The sequence below is a fragment of the Scyliorhinus canicula genome, chromosome 11 (assembly GCF_902713615.1).
Source record: "Scyliorhinus canicula chromosome 11, sScyCan1.1, whole genome shotgun sequence".
In the NCBI taxonomy this organism is placed as follows: Eukaryota; Metazoa; Chordata; class Chondrichthyes; order Carcharhiniformes; family Scyliorhinidae; genus Scyliorhinus; species Scyliorhinus canicula.
In genome coordinates this window covers 136,926,112-136,946,254 of record NC_052156.1, presented here as the reverse complement: position 1 = coordinate 136,946,254, position 20,143 = coordinate 136,926,112, and the positions used below count along the sequence as shown (strand labels likewise).

The 20,143-nt window shown below is 39.9% G+C and overlaps 1 protein-coding gene across 1 annotated transcript in view; it reads left to right on the top strand.

Moving 5' to 3' along the window:
- The window catches only part of LOC119973410 (mitogen-activated protein kinase 12-like), a 75,694-nt gene extending 58,631 nt beyond the window's left edge, over positions 1-17,063 (top strand). The window contains exons 8-12 of the mRNA XM_038811470.1: positions 3,308-3,379; positions 4,592-4,671; positions 7,309-7,387; positions 10,716-10,889; positions 14,006-17,063. Of these exons, the coding sequence (XP_038667398.1) occupies positions 3,308-3,379; positions 4,592-4,671; positions 7,309-7,387; positions 10,716-10,889; positions 14,006-14,079 (479 nt within the window). The 3' untranslated portion in view covers positions 14,080-17,063. The remainder of the gene's footprint in view (positions 1-3,307; positions 3,380-4,591; positions 4,672-7,308; positions 7,388-10,715; positions 10,890-14,005) is intronic.
- Positions 17,064-20,143: the final 3,080 nt, after the last annotated feature.

The window sequence follows — 20,143 nt, the reverse complement described above, 5'->3', positions numbered from 1 at the left end:
ACAGTCCTTCCTGCCCCCCAATAACCTTTGACTCCCTTGTTCATCAATAATTTATCTAACCCGCATTAAAAATATTAATTGACCCTGCCGCCACCGTTCTCTGAGGAAGAGTTCCAAAGACTCTCAACCCTCAAAGAAAATAACTCTCCTCATCTGTGTTGAAATGGGAGAGCCCATATTTTTAAACTGTTTTCCCTAGTTCTCAACAAGGGGAAACATCCTCTCAGCATCCACTCTGTCATGTCATCAGGATCTTGTATATTTCACCTCTTAATTTTCAAAACTCTAATGGATACAGGCAATTATGCCTACTCTGTTTCCTTTTAACTAACTAATCCTCAGCTTATATGTTACCTCCAACACATGAGCTTTTATTTTACGTAGTAATGTTTGATATGGCACCTTGTCAAATGCCTTCTGGAAATCCAGGTGTAGCACATCCCCAGGTTTCCTTCATTCACAGTCCAAAGATGTGCAGGTTAGGTGGATTGGCCATGATAAATTGCCCTTAGTGTCCAAAATTGCCCTTAATGTTGGGTGGGGTTACTGGGTTATTGGGATAGGGTGGAGATGTTGACCTTGGGTAGGGTGCTCTTTCCAAGAACCGGTGCAGACTCGATAGGCCGAATGGCCTCCTTCTGCACTGTAAATTCTATGATCTATGATTCATATTTCTTGTGATTTCCTCAAAGAACTCAAATAAATTAATCAAATACATTTTGCCTTTCACAAGTGCTCTTCTATAACCTCCTTAATAATAAATTCCAGCATATTCCCTATGGCAGACATTAAGCTAACTGGCCAGTAGTTTCCTGCCTCCTTTCCTTTCTTAAATAGAAGAGTCACATTTGCAACTTTCCAATCCAATGGGACTTTTGCAGAATCTAGGGAATTTGGGGAAATTAAACCAATACATCTACCATCTCAGCAGTCACTTCTTTTAAGACCCTGTTATGAAGTCCAGCAGGATTTGGTGATGTGTCAGCCTTTAGTTCAAATAATGTTTTCATTACCCTTTCCCTGGTGTAATTGCTTTCAGTTCCTCCCTCCCTTTCACCCCCCCCCCCTCCCCCCCATTCACAATTATTTCTGAGATGTTACTTCTATCCACCACACTGAAGACAGAGGCAAAGTATCTGTCCAATTCCACCGCCATTTCCTTATTTCCCAGTATTAATTCCCCAGGCTCTCTCCCTGCAGGACCAACACTCATCCTTTTCCATTTCAAATAACTATAGAAACTCTTACTATCTGTATTTATGTTTCCAGCTAGCTTTCTCTCATACTCTAATTTCTCCCACCTTATAAATCTTTCAGTCATTCTTTATCATTCTTTATATTCTGAACAATCTTCTGACCTGTCACTCACCTTTGTGGAATTATACACTTTTTCTTTCAATTTGATACTATCTTTAAATTTCTTAATTAGCCACAGATGGTGTGTCCTTCCCTTAATCCTATCTCATTGCACATTGCTAGATCTAGTATAGCCTGTTCTCTGGTTAACTCTAGAATGTGCTGGTCTGAGAAATTGAAATAAATATGTATGATCTGATAGCCATTACAGAGACATGGCTGCAAGATAACAAACATTGTGACCTGAATATTCAAGAATTCATGACATTTGGGAGGGACAGGAAACTTGGAAGAGGTGGAGCGGTAACTCTGCTAATTAAGAATGACATTAGCACCATATAAACAAATTACCTCAGTTCTGGAAATCAGGGTATAGAATCAGTTTGGGTAAAGATGGGTCCCTGGGTTACTAGTCCAGTGATCCCAAACTGCACAGCTCTCATTTTCCCCAGTGATGGTGCCAGTGCCCCATCAAATCCCATTGTGAACCAAAACCCATTTCTCCCAAACCAATCTTTGAGCCAAGCATTTGAGTCTCTAACGTGGTTTACGCTCTGTCAATTTGCTTGTGCCTCAGGTAATAATCCAGAGATTGAGGTTATTCATGAAGGCCCCGCTTTCTTAACCTCGCCCCTTTCCTGAGGTGTGGTGATCCTCAGGTTAAATCACCACCAGTCCTCAAAGGGGGAAGCAGCCTATGGTCTTCCGGGACTATGGCAACTTTACTTTTAATTTATTATCTTTGAGATTCTGCTTTTTAATTTAGCCCTTAACTGTTCATTTTCCCTCAGCAGAACCTCTTTGTTAGTTCTACATATGTCATTGGTACCTACGTGGACCACAACCACTGGATCCTTCCCCTTTCACTGCAAGTTCCAGTCCACATCCAGAGCAGATGTCCTGAACCCTGGGACCGGGCAGTCAACACAGCCTTCTGGATTTTTGCTCTTGGCGACAGAGCACTGTATTTATCCCCCTGACTATACTGCCTGCTATTACCACTACTTTCCTATCGATGCCCGCCCCCACCCACCCCTGAATGGTATCCTGTACCATGGCCCTATGGTCAGTTCGCTCATCCATCCGCAGCCCCAACTTTCATCCACATAGATTGCAAGAACCTCAGATGTGTTGGACAATTGCAGAAGCTTGTCTACTTCTACCTTTAGAATGCCCTCACCTTTCTGTCCCTGACCATTGGTCAAGTCGGAAGACCCAAACCTAAAGGGTCTGACTGCCTCCTGGAACAATGTGTCCACGTAACATTCCCCCTCCCTGATGTATCTCAGTTCCCACAGCTTGGCCTCCAGTTCAATGACTTGAGCCACAGTTCCTCCAGCAGCAGACACTTATTGCAGACATAGGTTTTCTGGATCACACTATCATCCAGAAGGTCTCACATTCTGCAGTCTCAACACATCACCTCCCCTGTCATTTCAGTTGAGTATTAATTTAGCTTTTTCTTAATTTATAATTAATAAACCCCACTACTCTCAATAAGCTTTATTACTGCTAGTAAACTTCACTAATACTCATAAAATTGGTGTTAGTAAAGTTGTAAGAATGCAATTACTAAAAAGTGCCAAAGTTTTGAAGTATAATTGAGCAAAGTAATCACCAACGAATCACTTACCTGTTTCTCTGCCACATCACTTATTATTTCATCTCTCCAAATGTGGTCAACTCAGACTCACAAGCTGATTTCAATCTCCCTCTCCCCTTTTGGGCTGATTTTAAACTGTCAGACTTACTCTTTCTTGTCCTAGTTCTGAACCATCAGACCTCTCGCTCTAGAGTTGGGTTGAACTCTCCATGTTAGTTAGTGCAAGCCCTCTGTATTTATTAAACTCCTAAATCATAAAACAAATAAAGTATTGTTTCCATTGTTGACTATATGAAAGCAATTTCACCGCAACATGATTAATGACCTTCTATAATTTATCATTTATAGTTGATATTTGGTCCGTTGGCTGCATCATGGCGGAGATGATTACAAGTCGACCTCTTTTTAAAGGCATCGATCGTATCCTTTGCAATTCTGACAGATTTTCTCTGCTGATCAATAAAAGGTGGAGATCTAAATAGATCTCAGAAATAGCTGGAGCTTTTAAGCAATTGATGGGGAACCTTGTGTAGATCAGTAATGTAATGAGTAAATTATAGTTGGAATCTAACAACAGCCTCCAACAGACAATGAACGGCTAAGCAGTATGTTATTTTCAGCACTGGGAAAATCAAGACTCTTATTTGGCCCACAGTCCTGCCTGCCTCTATCATGGAAGAATTGCTCATTTGTTTTAGTTTTAAATGTTTGCCTTGATAAGAGACACCACCCGTGGCAGTATCGGAGAGGCATGACCAATATGCTTGTGGTAGCATGGCCCCTTTAAGGGGGCAGGCTTTGAGATCCATGTGAATGACTCGGGACCAATCATGTGGGAGTGCACAAACCCTGACCAATAGAGAGAAAGCGCGGGGGCCCTGGGAGCAGTGTGGAGACTGGAGCCGGAGAGTCAAGTCTTAACTAGCATTTCTCTGTGCCTGTATATAGTTGCCTTTGCCTACAGATAATAAATCCTCTGTGTTGTGACTGGGTATGTATTGTCTCAAGCCACCACAGCGCCGTTCCCTTAATAAACTCTGGGGTGAATTTTCATAAAAGTACTCCCATTTGTCTGCCATAACTTTTGCAGAGGGTCCAAGGAAATCCAACAATAATGGTGTCTCACGTTTCCATTGTTCCTTTTCTGACATTCGGGCAAATGATTGGAAATTGGTGGAAACGGCATTGTCATTTCTATGGAGAAGCCATCTAGAAGAGTAGAGGAATCATCCCTGGTGTCCTGGACAATATTTATTCTTTCATCGGCAGCACATAAAAACAGATTATCTGGTCATTATGACATTTCTGTTTGTGGGAGCTTGCTGTGCACCAATCAGTTGCCACAATTCCGATATTGCAACAGTGACTATACTTCAAAACTATTTCATTGGCTGGAAGGCATTATGGGGCTTTCTGTGGTTATACAAGGCACTACTTAAGTGAAAATCTTTCTTTGACTCATTGTACTCTCAATTGAATGTGTCTGTTTTTCTCAGGTGATAATTCCTCTTATTGATGTGTGGCAACACAGAGGGGTACCGTATTTAATTAACTTAATTGCAGGTAAGGGATTTTGCTCCCCCCCCCGGCGATATGGTTCATCGAACATGATCCTTGACATGCGATTTATAGATCTAGATCAATTGACAGAAATCATGAAAATAACAGGTACGCCCACACAAGACTTTGTTCAGAAGCTGCAAAGTCAAGAGGTGAGAAGAATAGTTTAAACCTCTTAAAAAGTGACAAAAATGACATTTTAATTGTTTAGTAGTTTCTCTGATATGATCTTTAGACCAATGCAGTGCCTTTTGGTGGTTCTCAGCCCAGTACATTATTCAGTCCATGTCAAACCAGCATTAATTTTAAAATATCCACAACATTTACTCAGAAATGACAAAAAGCAGTTCTAAACACACTTCACCAGCAGATACCACTGGAGCATTAAGAGCACGAGTAGGCCAATCAATCCATCAAGCCTTCATTTAGATTATAGGTGCTGTGCACCTCAACTCCATTTTCCAGCCTTACACGAAACCTCAATCATAGGAAAAAGATCATTGCTGTGAAAACAGGCTCAGTTTTAATTCTGACTATGTGAATGGGTTTTCAGTGAATTAAAATCAGGGCCCATTCACTCCAAAGTATGCTTAAATGGCAATGAGTTAATTTTCTTGCGCAAATTGTTTGAGGATCATGTCAGCAGTGGCACAGTTGGTAGCATTCTCACTTCTGAGGCAGAAGGTTGTGGGTCCATTCAAGTCCCAATCCAAAGTTTGAGCATAACAAAAATTAGGACTGGCACTCCAGTGCAGTACGAAGAGTGCTGCATCATTAGAGTGCTATGTCATGAATGGGATGGCAAATGGGGGCCCCCCCAAGTGCCTTCTCAGGCAAAGTAAATGATCCCACTATTTTCAAGAAGAACAGGGGAGGTATCCCCAGTGTCTTAACCAATATTTATCCCGCAATCATCATTGCAAACACAGACCATCTAGTCATTATCGCATTGGTTGCGAGAGCTAGCTGTGCACTTATTTGCTTCAATGTTTCCTACATTACAATGACTACGCTTCAGAAGTACCAGTGGTTGTGAAAGGCTCTATATAAATGCAAGTATTTGCTTTTTATTACTTTGATAATTGTAGTTGATGATATACTTTTCTAACAATGTTTGAAGGTAAAATCAGTCAAATGTTGCATAGGGTCATTTTTAAGATGTGGATTGTATGACATCTAATTATTTGTGTAAATATCAGTTCATGGTATACTTCATGTTTGGGTCATGATGCTCAATGAGATGCAAATTAGATTTAGCGCTCTTCCTGACTGCTGCAAAAAAAAGGTTCAGTTCCAGAGAAGGATTACCATAACAACAGATGCATATCAACCGCAAGCTAAATAAGGACTATATAAGAGCTGAACTTCTGATGGATCTATTTTTAAAAACTGAGACTGAATCAATTTCTTTACGTCTTCTATTTATTACAGGAAGTTATGCAATCTAGAAAATGCTGCAGTCTAGAAGTTGCATTTTTTAGTGATGCCACTGCATTTTGTCAAAATATAGCATTTTAAATATGGCAATTTCAATTGACACATTCAAAAAGCTGCATTCCCTCAAAATGTAAATGGTAAAAGTGAATGTTTCTTCTAAAATGATGGGAGTACTAAACAGAAGTTAGGATTCAGATATGCGTAGTTATTTTATTAATAATTCTTCTAAACTGCAGCAACAGTGAGGGTTGATAGTCAAAATGCTACGGGGGTTTCAGATGAGTAATATGCACAGTTAAAAACGATGATGAAAAGCACAATTATGAAATGTACAAAATAATGGCTTCTTTGAAATTATTTTTAACTAGAGAAGAAATGAACAACATTAACAATTAGATGCCAGCCTTGCTTCAATCATAACATTCTTGTCGGAGGGAGAAGATTGAGAGTTCCTCTGTGGGAATTGTGCTGCTAGTCCCTGCTGACATTTCATTGTAGTATTGAGGGTGTGGCACACTGCTGGAGGTGCTGACTTTAAAATGAGGCATTTAAACTGAGGCCCCATCTGCCCTATCAGGTGGACGTAAAAGGTACCTTGACTTGATTCAAAGAAAGATTCTCTAGGTTTCTTGCTAATATTAATCTCTCAACCAACATGCCAAAAAGCCAATTGTCTGCTCATCTATCGTATTGCTGTTTGTGGGACACAGCCATGTATAAATTGGCTGACTACATTCCAGAAGCACTTTGTTGCTTGTGAATCAGCTTGGAGCATCCGGAGGTTGACCATGATGCAAGATCTTTCTTTCTATGCAAGCAAGCATTAATCATGTGACTGTGCATTATGGGACTTTCACATTCGGTAATCAGGGACTTCATTGGTAGCTTGAAAATAGCTTCAAGAAACTGAACAACAATAAATCCCGCTTTTAATTACAGAATTGAACAGAGGAATGCCATAACGACGGTTGACTTGACTTTAATGGAAATAGTAAAGAGATGTGTATGTTTTAATAAAAGAATGTTTCCAATTGAAATTGAATAGGTATTTTTAAGGCATTAATGATATTTCCAATTTTCAAAATGTCAAATCAATTATTTAGCAATTTAACTTACAACATGTAAAAACATTTTTTATCATATTTCCCAATAAAAATTTAGGATTTTTGATATGTTGTTATAAAATTATATTTGCTTAGTTCCAAAGCAAAATGGCATCAGCTGTTCATTGAGATCTTGGAACAATATGAAATTAAATAGTTGGGGAGCCATTCATTAACTATTAAATTCTCACACGCTGCCAGTAAAATTTGTGTTCTGTAACTAGCAGGTGATATTTTTGTTTTCTACAGGCTAAAAATTACATCAAAAGTTTACAAAGAGTTCCAAAAAAAGACTTTAAAGCTCTGTTTGCAAATGCAAATCAAGCAGGTAAGAAACACCTCTATAGGTTGATGAGTTCTAGTGAAGGAGTTAGAAGGATTATAGCCAATTAATTCTTCAGTCAGTGTAGCAATTAAATGTTAGTCAGGTGTGGTAATTGAAGTCCTTCCTTCCTTGGTTATCTGAGCAGTCAAAGGTCGAAGCAGGCTTAAAGACCCCTTGATACTTCCATTTCTTTAGACAATTTCCATTACTCATTTTGTTTAAGTTACTAAAAAAAACTCCCTTAGCACAGGTACAAACATACACCCAAGATTTGTCAGCCTGCCTCTGCCACAGAGATAAGGCAACCTAAATTAGTCATATAAATACCAGGTGCTGGCTGTCATAGAAAACAAACTAAAAAAAGCATCATTGTGAAATGAGAGGTGATCTCATTGAAACTTAGACATTTCTTACAGGGCATGGCAGTTTATATGTAGACAGGATGCTTCCCCTGGCTGTTAAGTATAAGAGACAGGCCATTTAAGACTGAGATGAGAAGGAATTTCTGCACTCAGAGGGTGGTGAATCTTTGGGATTTTCTATCCCAGAAGGTTGTGGAAGCTGAATTCTTGAGCATGTTCAAGACAGAAATCTATAGATTCTAGGATACGAATGACATCAAGGGATATGAGGATAGCACAGACAAATGGCATTGAAATAGATGATCAGCCATGATCTCATTGAAGGGCAGAGCTGGCTCAATGGGCCGAATGGCCTACTCCTCCTATGTTACTACGATCCCATGTTCTAGCATAATGAGAGATTTGATTGAACAGTTTGGGCTTATACTCTCTGGAGTTTAGAAGAATGAGGGGAGATCAAATTGAGGTATACAAGATCTTAAAAGGTATGGATAAAGTAGACGTGGAGCGGATGCTTCCTCTTGTGAGGCATTCTAAAACGAAAGGTCATAGTCTTGTAGCCATCTGGGATGGCTACTTCCAGAATACAAAATGGATGATTGCAATGACTGTAGGGAAATATGGACAATGTCAGGATAGCAAGCAGGCAGGAGCCTGGATGCATATTGAGAAGGCAACTCCCAGACGAGACTGAAACTGTAAGGCAATTAACATATTGATGGCCCATCTCCGGGAACAAAGGAAAGACACTCAAGTAACCGATACTATTGCAGACACCCCGGCGCCAGAAAGACACAAACAAAGCAAGGCCAACGGCCACCAAAGACACGCCCAGCCATCAGGGCACCCACCCCTTTATTGGTCAAGATCAATACGAGTGATCAAGATGCAGCCCAATTCATTGGGGCCAAGTTCAAGGCCCACCCAAAAGCACGCAAAGCCCCTTCAGGTATAAGATGAAGCCTCCAAGAAAGAATCGCTCTCTTGGACCCGGCTCTCGAAGTGGAGACACCCGTCCACCAGCTGCACCAGAAGCAAGTAAGTCCAAGGTCAACGCTTGCCATCAGATGGATGACCTTAGCTGTTCTCCTGTTACATCTTCGAACCCAACAGCCTCAGATCCGAACAACGGCCATTGTTCCTCTGACTGAGTGGACACCCGAAGTTAAGTATAGGCGTTAGCATTAGAGATAATTTAGTTTGTGGTATTTTGTGCGTGAGTGGATATTACTGTGCGTGTAAATAAATAGTATTGACTTTGAACTAACTGGTGCATTGGTTCTTTGATCAGTATTCGGGTTTGAACCTTGTGGCGGTATCAAAAGATACCTGGCGACTCTAGAGCAAACATAATTAAGATCAAGGAAGGTGACCATATTGACCGCTGTATTTATAACCAGATAAATATAGCAACAGTCTTAGGATAAGAGGTATCAAATTTAAAATAGAGTTGAGGAGAAACTACTTCTCCCAAAGGATTGTGAATCTGTGAAATTCGCTACCCCAGAATGCGGTAGATTCTGGGAAAGTGAGTAAATTTATAAGGAGGAGTTAGACAGATTTTTAATTGGTAATGGGTTGTGAAGTTACGGCCAGGATGAGATCAGCCATGATTGAATGGTGGAACAGACTCGATAGGCCAAATAGCCTAATTCTGCTCCTAAACTTATTATAAACAGATGAATGTCTAAATGGGAAATTGAAGAAGGTGAAATGCTTGCGATATTTTCCTTTGAACTGCAGACTCAGCATTAAAACCTGCTTAGCTCATCACCGATTGGCTGACCTCTCTCCAAGGATATTTGTGAGGCAATGAGCGGGCATGGCATGTTTGTGGATGTGATACCTCAAACACTTGTTACTGATTGCAACTACAAGCGTTCAAACCAATTATGCCAACCAATTCCAGCTCAAGCTTATGGGTTTGGACATTGCCTTGTTGATGTTGGTGAGGGTGTTAATCTGAAGTCAGATTTAATTTGCATCCCAAGATGCTGCTATTCATATTTTCACCTTACATCAGCAATACTAAAATTTGCATTCATCCAATCAGTTTGTACATTATTGCCATTTTGTCAGTATTAAATTAAAGCTGACAGATAATGGTGCCCGTCTGTGTTTGCTTTGATAACCCAATCAGTGAATTGCTTTAATGCTGTATTAAGAGACGTTACATTTAATGTTATGAGTGACACAAGCTGCTTAATTATGACTATGGCTGTATTCTTTCTCTTTTCTGTGATTAACCATGGGAGTTTTTCTGTGTCTCTTCTCTACGGCAGTGTCAGCCATCGCTAAGGTGCTCTCACTCATGCCTCTCAGTTGTTGTTAGATCAGGTCCCACTCAGCAAAGATCTGGGCTGGCACTCTGTGCAATGCAGCCAGAGGTGCCATTTTTTTTTTTTTAAATGGAGACCCTTTCCAAATAGATATGAAAGACCCCATGGCACTTTTTCGGACAAGTGTAGCCAGGGCCTCAATAAATATCAAATATCGTGTCATGGTCACGTTGCTGTTTGTGGGAGCTATCTGTGCACACGTTGGGTGCTCCGTGTAACAGTACAATAGTGACTACACTTCAGAAATACTTTATTGGCTGTTCAGTGCTTTGGGACATTGTGAAAGACAGTTGGGCGGGATTTACTGAGTGCATTCCACAGTGGTGGGAGGCAATCTGCCATTGGCCAACGCTGGGATCTTCTGGCCCCGCCATTGTCAACGGGGCTACCTGTTGAACGCCACAGGGAAACGCACGACGGGGGTGCGCTGTCGGCAGGACTGAAAGATCCCGCCAGTATGAACGGCCCACTGTACAAGTCCAAGAATTTTTTCACTTCTGTGAAGCAGCTTGATCTACATTGAAGAGTATCGTACCAGTTTATGTAATGTGTACATAATCATTCTTTCAAACTTAGAATTTAATATGTTTAATAATCTTATGTTGCTGACTTTTATTTTGCTGAAAACAGCTGTGAACCTAATGGAAAAAATGCTTGTACTCGATGCTGAAAAACGAATCACAGCTGCAGAGGCCTTGGCTCATTCATACTTTGAACAATACCGGGATCCTGAGGAAGAAACCGTGGCGACGCCATATGACGATAGTTTTGATAACATAGATTGCACTATTGAAGAATGGAAAAGTAAGCACTTCTAATACTTTTTAAAAAAATTGTTCTCAACTTGTGGGGTCACATGAGATCACCCTATTGCCCATCCCTGCTGCTGGGGCTCATTTCAGAGGGCATTCAGAGTCAACAACAAAGCAAAGCACTGGTGTTTATTGCTGGAGGGATAGAATTGAAAAGCAGGGAAATTACGATAATGTATATACAATCTTGGTTTGTCCACATTTATAATACAATGCCCAATTCGGGTTCTGATCTGAACCCTGTCTAAATAAGTGAGTTTTGAGTGAGTTAAAATCAGACCCTAGCTCGTCCCTGACATCGGAGAAGGTGCAAAAAAGATTTAATGATTCGTAAGGATGAACCAAGAATCTATATCTATCAGAAAGATTAAGGTTAAGGGGCAAACTAATAGAAGTCTTTAAAATTATGGCAGAGCTTAACAAGATAAATGTAGATAGGGCAAGTGTTTAAACTTAAACTGGATACCATAAGAATAGGAGAGTCACTGATAAATCCAATAGGGAATACAGAGAAAACGTTGTCATCCATTTTATAATGTGGACTTTATTTTCACAAGAGCAGTTGAAGGCGGTTAGCTCAGTTGACTGGCTTGTGATACGGAGCGATGCCAACATTGTAGGTTCAATTGGCTGAGGTTATCCATCAAAGTTCCACTTTCTCAACCTTGCCCCTCGCCCAAAGTGTGGTGACCCTCGGGTTAAATCACCACCAGTCAGCCTATGGTTTTGGGGATTATGGTGACTTTCATTTTAAAGCAAGTAAAACTGACAAATCCAATAGGGAATTCAGAGAAAAAGTTGTCATCCGTTTTAGAATGTGGACTTTATTTTCACAAGAAAATGGTTTTGGGGATTATGGTGACTCTCATTTTGAAGCAAATAAAGCAGATGAATTTAACAGGAAGCTAGATGAACACAAAAGGGTGAAAGGTGTAGAAGGATATGCTAATTGGGTTTGATGAAGTGAAGTGTGTCATGATATGCAGACACACACACAATGATATGCACACAAGCAGCTAATGGACACAGGGAACAGGACATGACCAATAAGCAGGCAGGACACTCAGGGGTGGGATCTGACTATAAAAGACACGAGGCACTCACACTCTGCCTCTTTCCACTGATGAACATCTAGAGAGTCAGTCAAGGGTGTTGTTACAATCTCACACCTCCACCATGTGGCTAAGAGCTAGTCTGGTTCAGTCAGACAGAGTAACCACACTTAAGTTAGCAGAGAGTTGAACTCTCAGGGAACTGTGCTAATTGTGCTATTAGTTCAATAAATCTGATTGAACTAACTTCAAGGTCTGGAGTATCTTTCCGATCTAAGCTGCATCCAGTTGCAGCCAATGTTAGACCAGTGTAGCTAACACGACAGAGTGGAAGACCCATATGGAGAACAAATACTGGCAACGTTGGTTGAAAAGGTTTGTTTTTTTGTGCTGTACATTCTATGTAAAATGGTGGCTGAGCTATCAAAGACTCATCCATTAACATGATATGCTCACTCAGTGCCTCACACATAATCACACACCAGGCACTTGGCTTTATTTCAGCCAGTTGCCCCTCTTTAAATAAATTTGAACGGAACTACACAATTCAGTTGTTCACAATCTGTTTCACTACAAAAGCTCACAACTTTTCACACCTCATTAAATAAATATATTGATAGCGATAAGTCTGCAAAAGATCTGTCTCTTCTGTTTACCACTCCTTCACTTCAGTTACTCCATCTCCTGTGCCCATTCATGGTTTCACTCTCACTCCTTCATATGCTTTTATCGCATACATTTTCCCTCCATTCTGTTTGCATCTCTCACTTTCCTTCACATTTTTACTCTCGCTATTCACCATCCTGTTGTCACTCTGCCTCACAGCATTGGAGTTCAAGAAAACGCAAATGGGAGTGCAGCTTCTCCAAGTCAACAAAGAACAGAGCTTTCATAGAGAATGGAAGATGGGGTTTTAAAAGAAAACAAGGAAACAGTTCAGAGGGACTTTCAGTTGAAAAAGAAGCATGAGAACACTGGAAATTGGCATGTCAGTTCTTGCGAATTGTTGACTGGAACTGCTATCGCCAGTCCCTGTAGTTCTTATCCAACTGAACACGGGTTCATTTACACTAACATAAAAGCAAATTACTGTGGATGCTGGAATCAGAAACAAAAAACAGAAGATACTGGACAGTCTCAGCAGGTCTGACAGCATCTGTGGAGAGAGAAGGGGGCTAACGTTTTGAGTCTGCATGACTTGTTGGATGACTGGATGACAAAGAGTCACCCAGACTAAAAACATTAGCTTCCTTCTCCCTCCACAGATGCTGCAAGACCTGCTGAGATTGTCCAGTATTTTCTGTTTTACCATCTAATTCATGTTCAAATTGGATTCAAAGTTAAAGGATGATATTCTTTCCTGTCTGCCAAATGTAAGGCTCCCAAGTACCATCATTTCTGCCATTCTCAGCACAATTATTACTCAGCACGTGCCCAGAATACAAACTGCACACAATTTGATGTAAATGTACAATCCTCAGGATGTACAGGGTATCTGGTATAGGATCTGGAAAACCTCAACTGGTGAATCTACTTATATCTGAGCTAAATCAAACAGTAAGTTTAGAACTAAGACTGTGTTACAGCTTTAATATGTATCTAATCTAGGGAGCTCAGGATTGTTTGACAGTACATTGAAAAATTAGAAAATGTTGGATTCTGTATCACTGTCATAGAATCTCGACAGTGCAGAAGGAGGCCATTCGGTCCATCGTATCTGCACCAACCTTCCAGCATTTTCCAGCTAAATGCAGCCAGTTTCAGTTCAAATAGCAATTGGAATTTTACAGTTGGCCCAGAGGTTCGGCCAGTGGTTTACCTTTGGCCCCCACTCTCCCTCATGTACATCCTGCCTCTTGTTATCACCAAAAGACTTCCAATGACAATATAAATGAGGGTATCTTTTTTAGGGGTACAGTGCGTCCTTTAGAGAGAGAGAGCCTGACTGAGTTATTTATAGATAAATCTTGAAAAAGGCACTAGAGACAAAGGGAACTGAAATTTGTGTAAAAGATGGAATATTGCAAGGAAATAAATTCATTTCTTTTCTCCCTAGGTCATACGTATAAAGAAGTGACTAACTTTAAACCATCAGGTGGAGTACCGGAATCTAAAGAAACTGCAGTGTAACACTGGAACCATAGCTATGGACCAAGACAGAAGTAGTATATATTTGTGGAATAAGCAGCTCTCAAAACGTTAATTGTTATTTCTCATTTCAATGTTTTAAAAACAAAAATGTACAATACTTTAATTTTATGTCCATAGTGTAACTTTCTCTCTTCGAAGGTTGAACTGAAACTTTACACCATCATTTCCTGGGAATCACTTCAGTGTTGTGATATTTTTTTAAAATTCTGCAACACTTTGTGCCTGTCGTCTGAAAGGTCCTTCCGATGATAAATTGGAAGGGGAAGCAGCAAAAGCAGCCTTGTCCTTATACCGACCTTGTCATGGTGCTATACAAATTCAAGTTGTTGTTGTTTTGAAAGCAAAGTCAGTCCTACCTGCATGGTCTTCAGTTTCTTGCATACTCTCTCTTATATGGTGTATTATGTCTTTAATCAGCATTCTCTTAAGTGCTGTAAGCAAAATATAGAAATGTTGTTAACATTGGTTGAGTGTTAGAATTATGACAAGCGTGCAAGAGTATTGAAAACTGAGTAATCTATTCTCAATTCCATTATAACTCTGTTGGAACACTAATTTGAAGTCATTATCAATGGCTGCATTTTTCAAATCCTTGCTTAGGATTAGTTGACAAACTGACCTCTTAAAAGTTTCATGTGCTAGTAGTCCACAGCATTGGCCAATCATGTGGGTAAATTAATTCACTTTTCGTTAGTCTAGCTAATAACGGACATTCATTTAATATTTTAATAACTGCATTTTACATGACTGTGAAATTAACAGTTTAAATCCATTGGGTGTTGTTCATTATACTTGTACTTGCCCAAAGACCGGCTGTTGCACTGGGCATTCCTTCTCAGCCAACTATTGGAAAATGTGCAGCACCCTCCACTGGGCATCTAGGACCTATGCGAACAGGTCAAACAACTGTGCAGCTCCTGAACCAATTGTGCCATTCTGGGTATTTCAATGCCAAGTTTCTTGGTGAGATCCCACTCTCGCGCACCTTCTGGAAGAGAAGGGCATCTCAGACAGCAACTTCCCGATTTTTGCATTTAACTGCATGCGGAATCGCTGGAAGTTGCTGTCTTATTTACATGAATAACAGTGATTTCTGTTAGATTTACTGTGATTTGTACCACAAAATCCAACCCATTATCTAGCAAACCAGTGGGAGCATACTTCAACAATTTCCTCAGGGATGTCATCTAGTTATTTACCGTAACTTTTCAATTGTTTCCTTGTGAGCTGTGCTATACATTACCCAGTATTCATGCAGATACTCATCCAGTACATAACTAGCCTTCTGAACTTATGGTGGTAGCATTAAAACTTTGCTGAAACAGCAGTATTGACAGAATTTTAGTAAACTACAAACTCTATTGCAGAGATACCACCGTAGGCTAAAACATTAAAATATTGAAGATTATCACTATTCCTGCTAACCACCTGTATTACTGCACTGGAATGCATTAAGTCAATTGTACGTTAGCCACTCGGTAGCACAATTGTAACACTTTGTCACTGTTGTATGTTAAGTATTAACAATAAGGAAGCAAAAATCAGGGCAGCAGGCTGCACCACCAGAGGACACCCTATGTCCAAAAACAACCAAAGAGAACCGTGTCTTAAAATTTGAGAACTGCACCTTCGGGAGCAGAGGATCATCCTTTTTAAAAGTAATTTATCTCTCTGGGATTACTGCCTAATTAACAAAAACTGAAATCATTGGGCAATGTGAGTACAAACTCGTCAGATATGGTTTTATGGAGGCAATGGTGTAGTGGTATTGTCACTGGACTTGTAATCCAGAGACTCACGTAATGCTATGGGGACATGGGTTCGAATCCCACCAGGGCAGATGATGGAATTTGAATTCAGTAAAAAAATCTGGAATCAAAAGTCTAATAACAACAATTGTCAATTGTTGTAAAAACCCATCTGATTCACTAGTGTCCTTTAGGGAAGGAAATCTGTCATCTTTACCTGGTCTGGCCTACATGTGACTCCAGACCCACAGCAAAGTGGTTGCCTCTTCAATGCTCTCAGGGATGGGCAAAAAATGTTGGCCGAGTCAGCGATCCCCACATCCCATGGACGAATAAAAAAAAACCTCAAATTATAACCCTCTCCCACTGAGATCACACTCTATACTTCCCATCCATACAAACCCCAACCTCTTCCTCTCTCTCCTTTCCATATGCCAGAAATTCTAGTCTCATGTCTTCTGAGGATGTGAAGACTAAGCACCACAAATATTTTATGCTGCTCAGGTACTGAGAATATCATCCATCAATCAAAACTTTTGAACCATAAAGGGTAAATTTGATGTAGTCTTAAACAGAATCCTAAAATATCTACAGGGAATAAACTTCAAGGCTCAGGTCCAATGTTTTATTTTTTGCACTCAAGGTTACAACAATTTATTCTATTATCTTTAACATCAACAGTAAATAAAGTAGTCCATATGGCATGGATGAGCATAACAGAGTGATAAATAAACCAATAGATGGGTGCTATAGAATGCAAGTGCTACGTAAGCTGTACATTGGCTGTAAAGCCAGTTAGCTTTGGGACTCCCCGAGGTTGTGAAAGATGCTATACAAATACAAATCTGTCATTTTCTTGAGGCAAAAAAATGCATGTGTTGACCTCACGGAACAGAATAGGTATTTCTTGAAAAGTTTACCCATCACCCACAGTGAATCAAATGTTAAGGTAGCTTGAGGTGCTGATATTCTCACTCAGTATCCAACTCTCGATTTTGGTACGCACAGCTGGCACAAAACTCAGCCTTATTATGTTTATTACACCATTCCAATACTAGTTCAAGGGACGGAAACTCCACCCACGCCAGAATATTTCCTTAGGAAATTGTCACAAACGCAAGATGGTCCAGCAAGAGTTACTCCCTAAACAACAATTGTTATTTCAGTTCACTTTTGTTTTAAGATGAAAGATCGTGAATAAACTTTGTCAAAATATCTCAGGTTGTGTTGCTGTGTCTGAACATCTCATCAGCAGCTTTGGTTTGTGCTGCAAATTATACTAAACCACAAAAAAAAAGATTCAACTTTAGAACTTAACAATAAATCTGTTTCAATGGACATTGCTTACTTTTTTGAAGTATGTGGAAATGTCCAAAGTTATCGCATGTGTCTCCTTTTAACATGAGAGGATTTGAGGCCGATTATTCCCTTTGCCACCCACTTTTGGGACATTTTTTTTAAAAAAATTTAGAATACCCAATTCATTTTTTCCAATTAAGGGGCAATTATTGTGGCTAATCCACCTAGCCTGCACATCTTTGAGTTGTGGGGGCGAAACCCATGCAAACACGGGGTGAATGTGCAAACTCCACACGGACAGTGACCCAGAGCTGGGATCGAACCTGGGACCTCGGAGCCATGAGGCAATAGGGCTAACCCACTGCGCCACCATGCTGCCCTCTTTTGGGACATTTTAAAGTCATTAACGATGCTATATATTTCTTCCTTCAGATAGTCTACCAGCACCCAATGGTAGGGTTGTCCTACCTCAACAAGCAGTGGGTAGAAAGCGGTACTTTCTTATGGAATTTTGCCATTTTAGCTCTACTCTGTGCATATTTGAGGTTTATAAACGTAGACTCTTGTCAACCTGCTTCTATTTTCTTTGGACACAGTTAAGCGGGTGTTTCTCAATGTAATGTTTGTGCATTCCATCTTGAGCAAACACAAATTCTACCTGTCTGAATTTCTCATTAGCTTGGTTCGGAGACTTTAAGTGATGGGTTTTCATGCATGTCAGATACCAAAGTTGATCAAAAATATGACTAAAAGAAGAACAATGCCCTGAATATTGTCAGACAAGTTCCATTTTTTCCGCCCCAATATTCCTCGGTCATGAGGACTGAAATTAAATCAGTTACATCTTGAAATGAATGCCAACTTTTAGATTTTCAGAATGTGATTTGCAGACCTCATATTCAACAATAGGGAGAGAGCATCACCAGAATCAGTCTTGCTGTGATGGGTATTCACACAAGATTCATGGTGACAATACAGCAAATCATTTCCCCCTCACCTATATCCACACAACCACAACAAGTGTTTGGGAGGTGGAAGAAACCCGAAATGGTGGAAGAAATATTTTGAAAATAGTTTCAGCAATTAAAGAAAGTTTCAGCTATCTTAGCAATGAAAGGAAATAACTTAAGACATGCACAAATACATCTTTCTGACCATTTTTCCTTCACCTCATAAATGTGATAATAGTTACTGTCCTATAGGTCCTGATAGTCCTCACCCAAATGAGCATTATTCATATATTTGCATGAACAGTGTATCTCAGGAAATTATTCAAGCATAAAGGTTTCATTCCTGAGCTTTATTCTGCCTTTACTTAACATCTTCACACACATACTACACGAGAGGTTACTGGACGGTGATCTTACTAGCTCCTTGCGACTCAAGCACAGGGACAGAGTGGACTTGTCAACTGGCTGTAATTACATAGTTGAGCATAAGCACGTATTATGACCCCAGACCAGACCCAAACCATGGATAGGATACTGAACCAAAATCCCAATATTTTAGTTTATTTTAAGACTAAAAGAATAATTAGCTCCAGGAGTGATTGCATGAAAAAACTCAGGCTTTGGTATTTCTAAAATAAAAGCTTTATTATAAATACAATATTAAACTTTTAACATTGCAGCCAAAAAAGAACAATTAACCCTTAACAGAATTATAACATTTCCCATCAAACAACAAGAAATATACAGCTCTTAATCCAGTTTAAAATTAGCAGGGCACAGAGTATTATTTGTGGTACTGAATAGAGTCTGGATCTTGTTTGAACCCTTTCAGACTCTGGCTGAATACCTTCAAATAGCTGCTTCAACTCAGTTGTTTCAGCCTCTTTGCTCTGCTTTTAAAATATTACTCCTGGAAAAGAAAACTGCCTTTATATGTGGTCCAAAAAACACAAGGGTTGCCAGATCAGACTTCACTTCCAAAAACCTTTTCTCCAAAGCCCTGTCTCTCTCACCACAGCTTCCTCCAAATCTGCCTTCCTCCATAGCTTCTCAAAATCTCTCTCTCCATTCCTTGGCTCCAGCCAGCATCTCCCAAAGCCACCTCTGCAGGCTGCAAAGCACTTTAACTCCCGAGAGACTTGTCCAGACAAACCACTAGGCATTAGTTCAGACTGAAAAACACATTGCTTGGTCAATTTAACATGCTGGCTGCTAAAACTACCCAAGCCTAACAAAACTCTGCTTTTTAAAAATATGGCCAATGCAATAAAACACACTCTAACCCCAGGCATTTAATCTTTAAACTGCCCAATACATTTATAATCCAATTTTCCTAAAATCTTCCAATCAGCACACAAGTGCCTGAGCCTGGAATTTCCTGATTAGCACCTTGCAGTATTACACACCATCCAATGCCACAGGGAGCTCATGAGCCAGGATACCAAGGTATGCAATTTTAATTAATAAACAAGTTCTGGGTAGTTTAGGATTTTCCTTCAAAGAATGCAATGCGTTGATGAGTTAAAATCTACATATTAAATGAGAAGTTACAAAAAGATGCTCAAATGTCAGTGGCATTGCAGTACAAGACTTAAGCATTTCCAAACAAAAGTATAGGCGTGTAGGGATTATGCTTGGACTTCAGTAAACAAGGGTTCAAATCCCACCATGGCTGCTTGGAAATTCGAATTACATTGGACAAAGTTGTTGAATTGTTGTACAAACACAACTGGTTCACTGATGTATTTCAGGAAACCTGCCATAATTACCTAATATGACCAATGGATTAGTCGAGCAACTGCCTGACACAGTTATACTCTCAGAATCAGACCTAGCAGGAGACAAGGACACAAAATACTCTGGGTGGGGACTTTGGTGCTTGTTACTAAGAGTGGCTCTGTAATAACAGCCACTGAACAATCCTCCAATTATACATTTCATAAGAAACACAAACTTGAAGTAGGGTTATGTTAATATGCATGGTATAAAAAAAGCATGTTATGTAATTTGCAAATCAATGATGTTCATACCCGTCCTCCCCTTTTA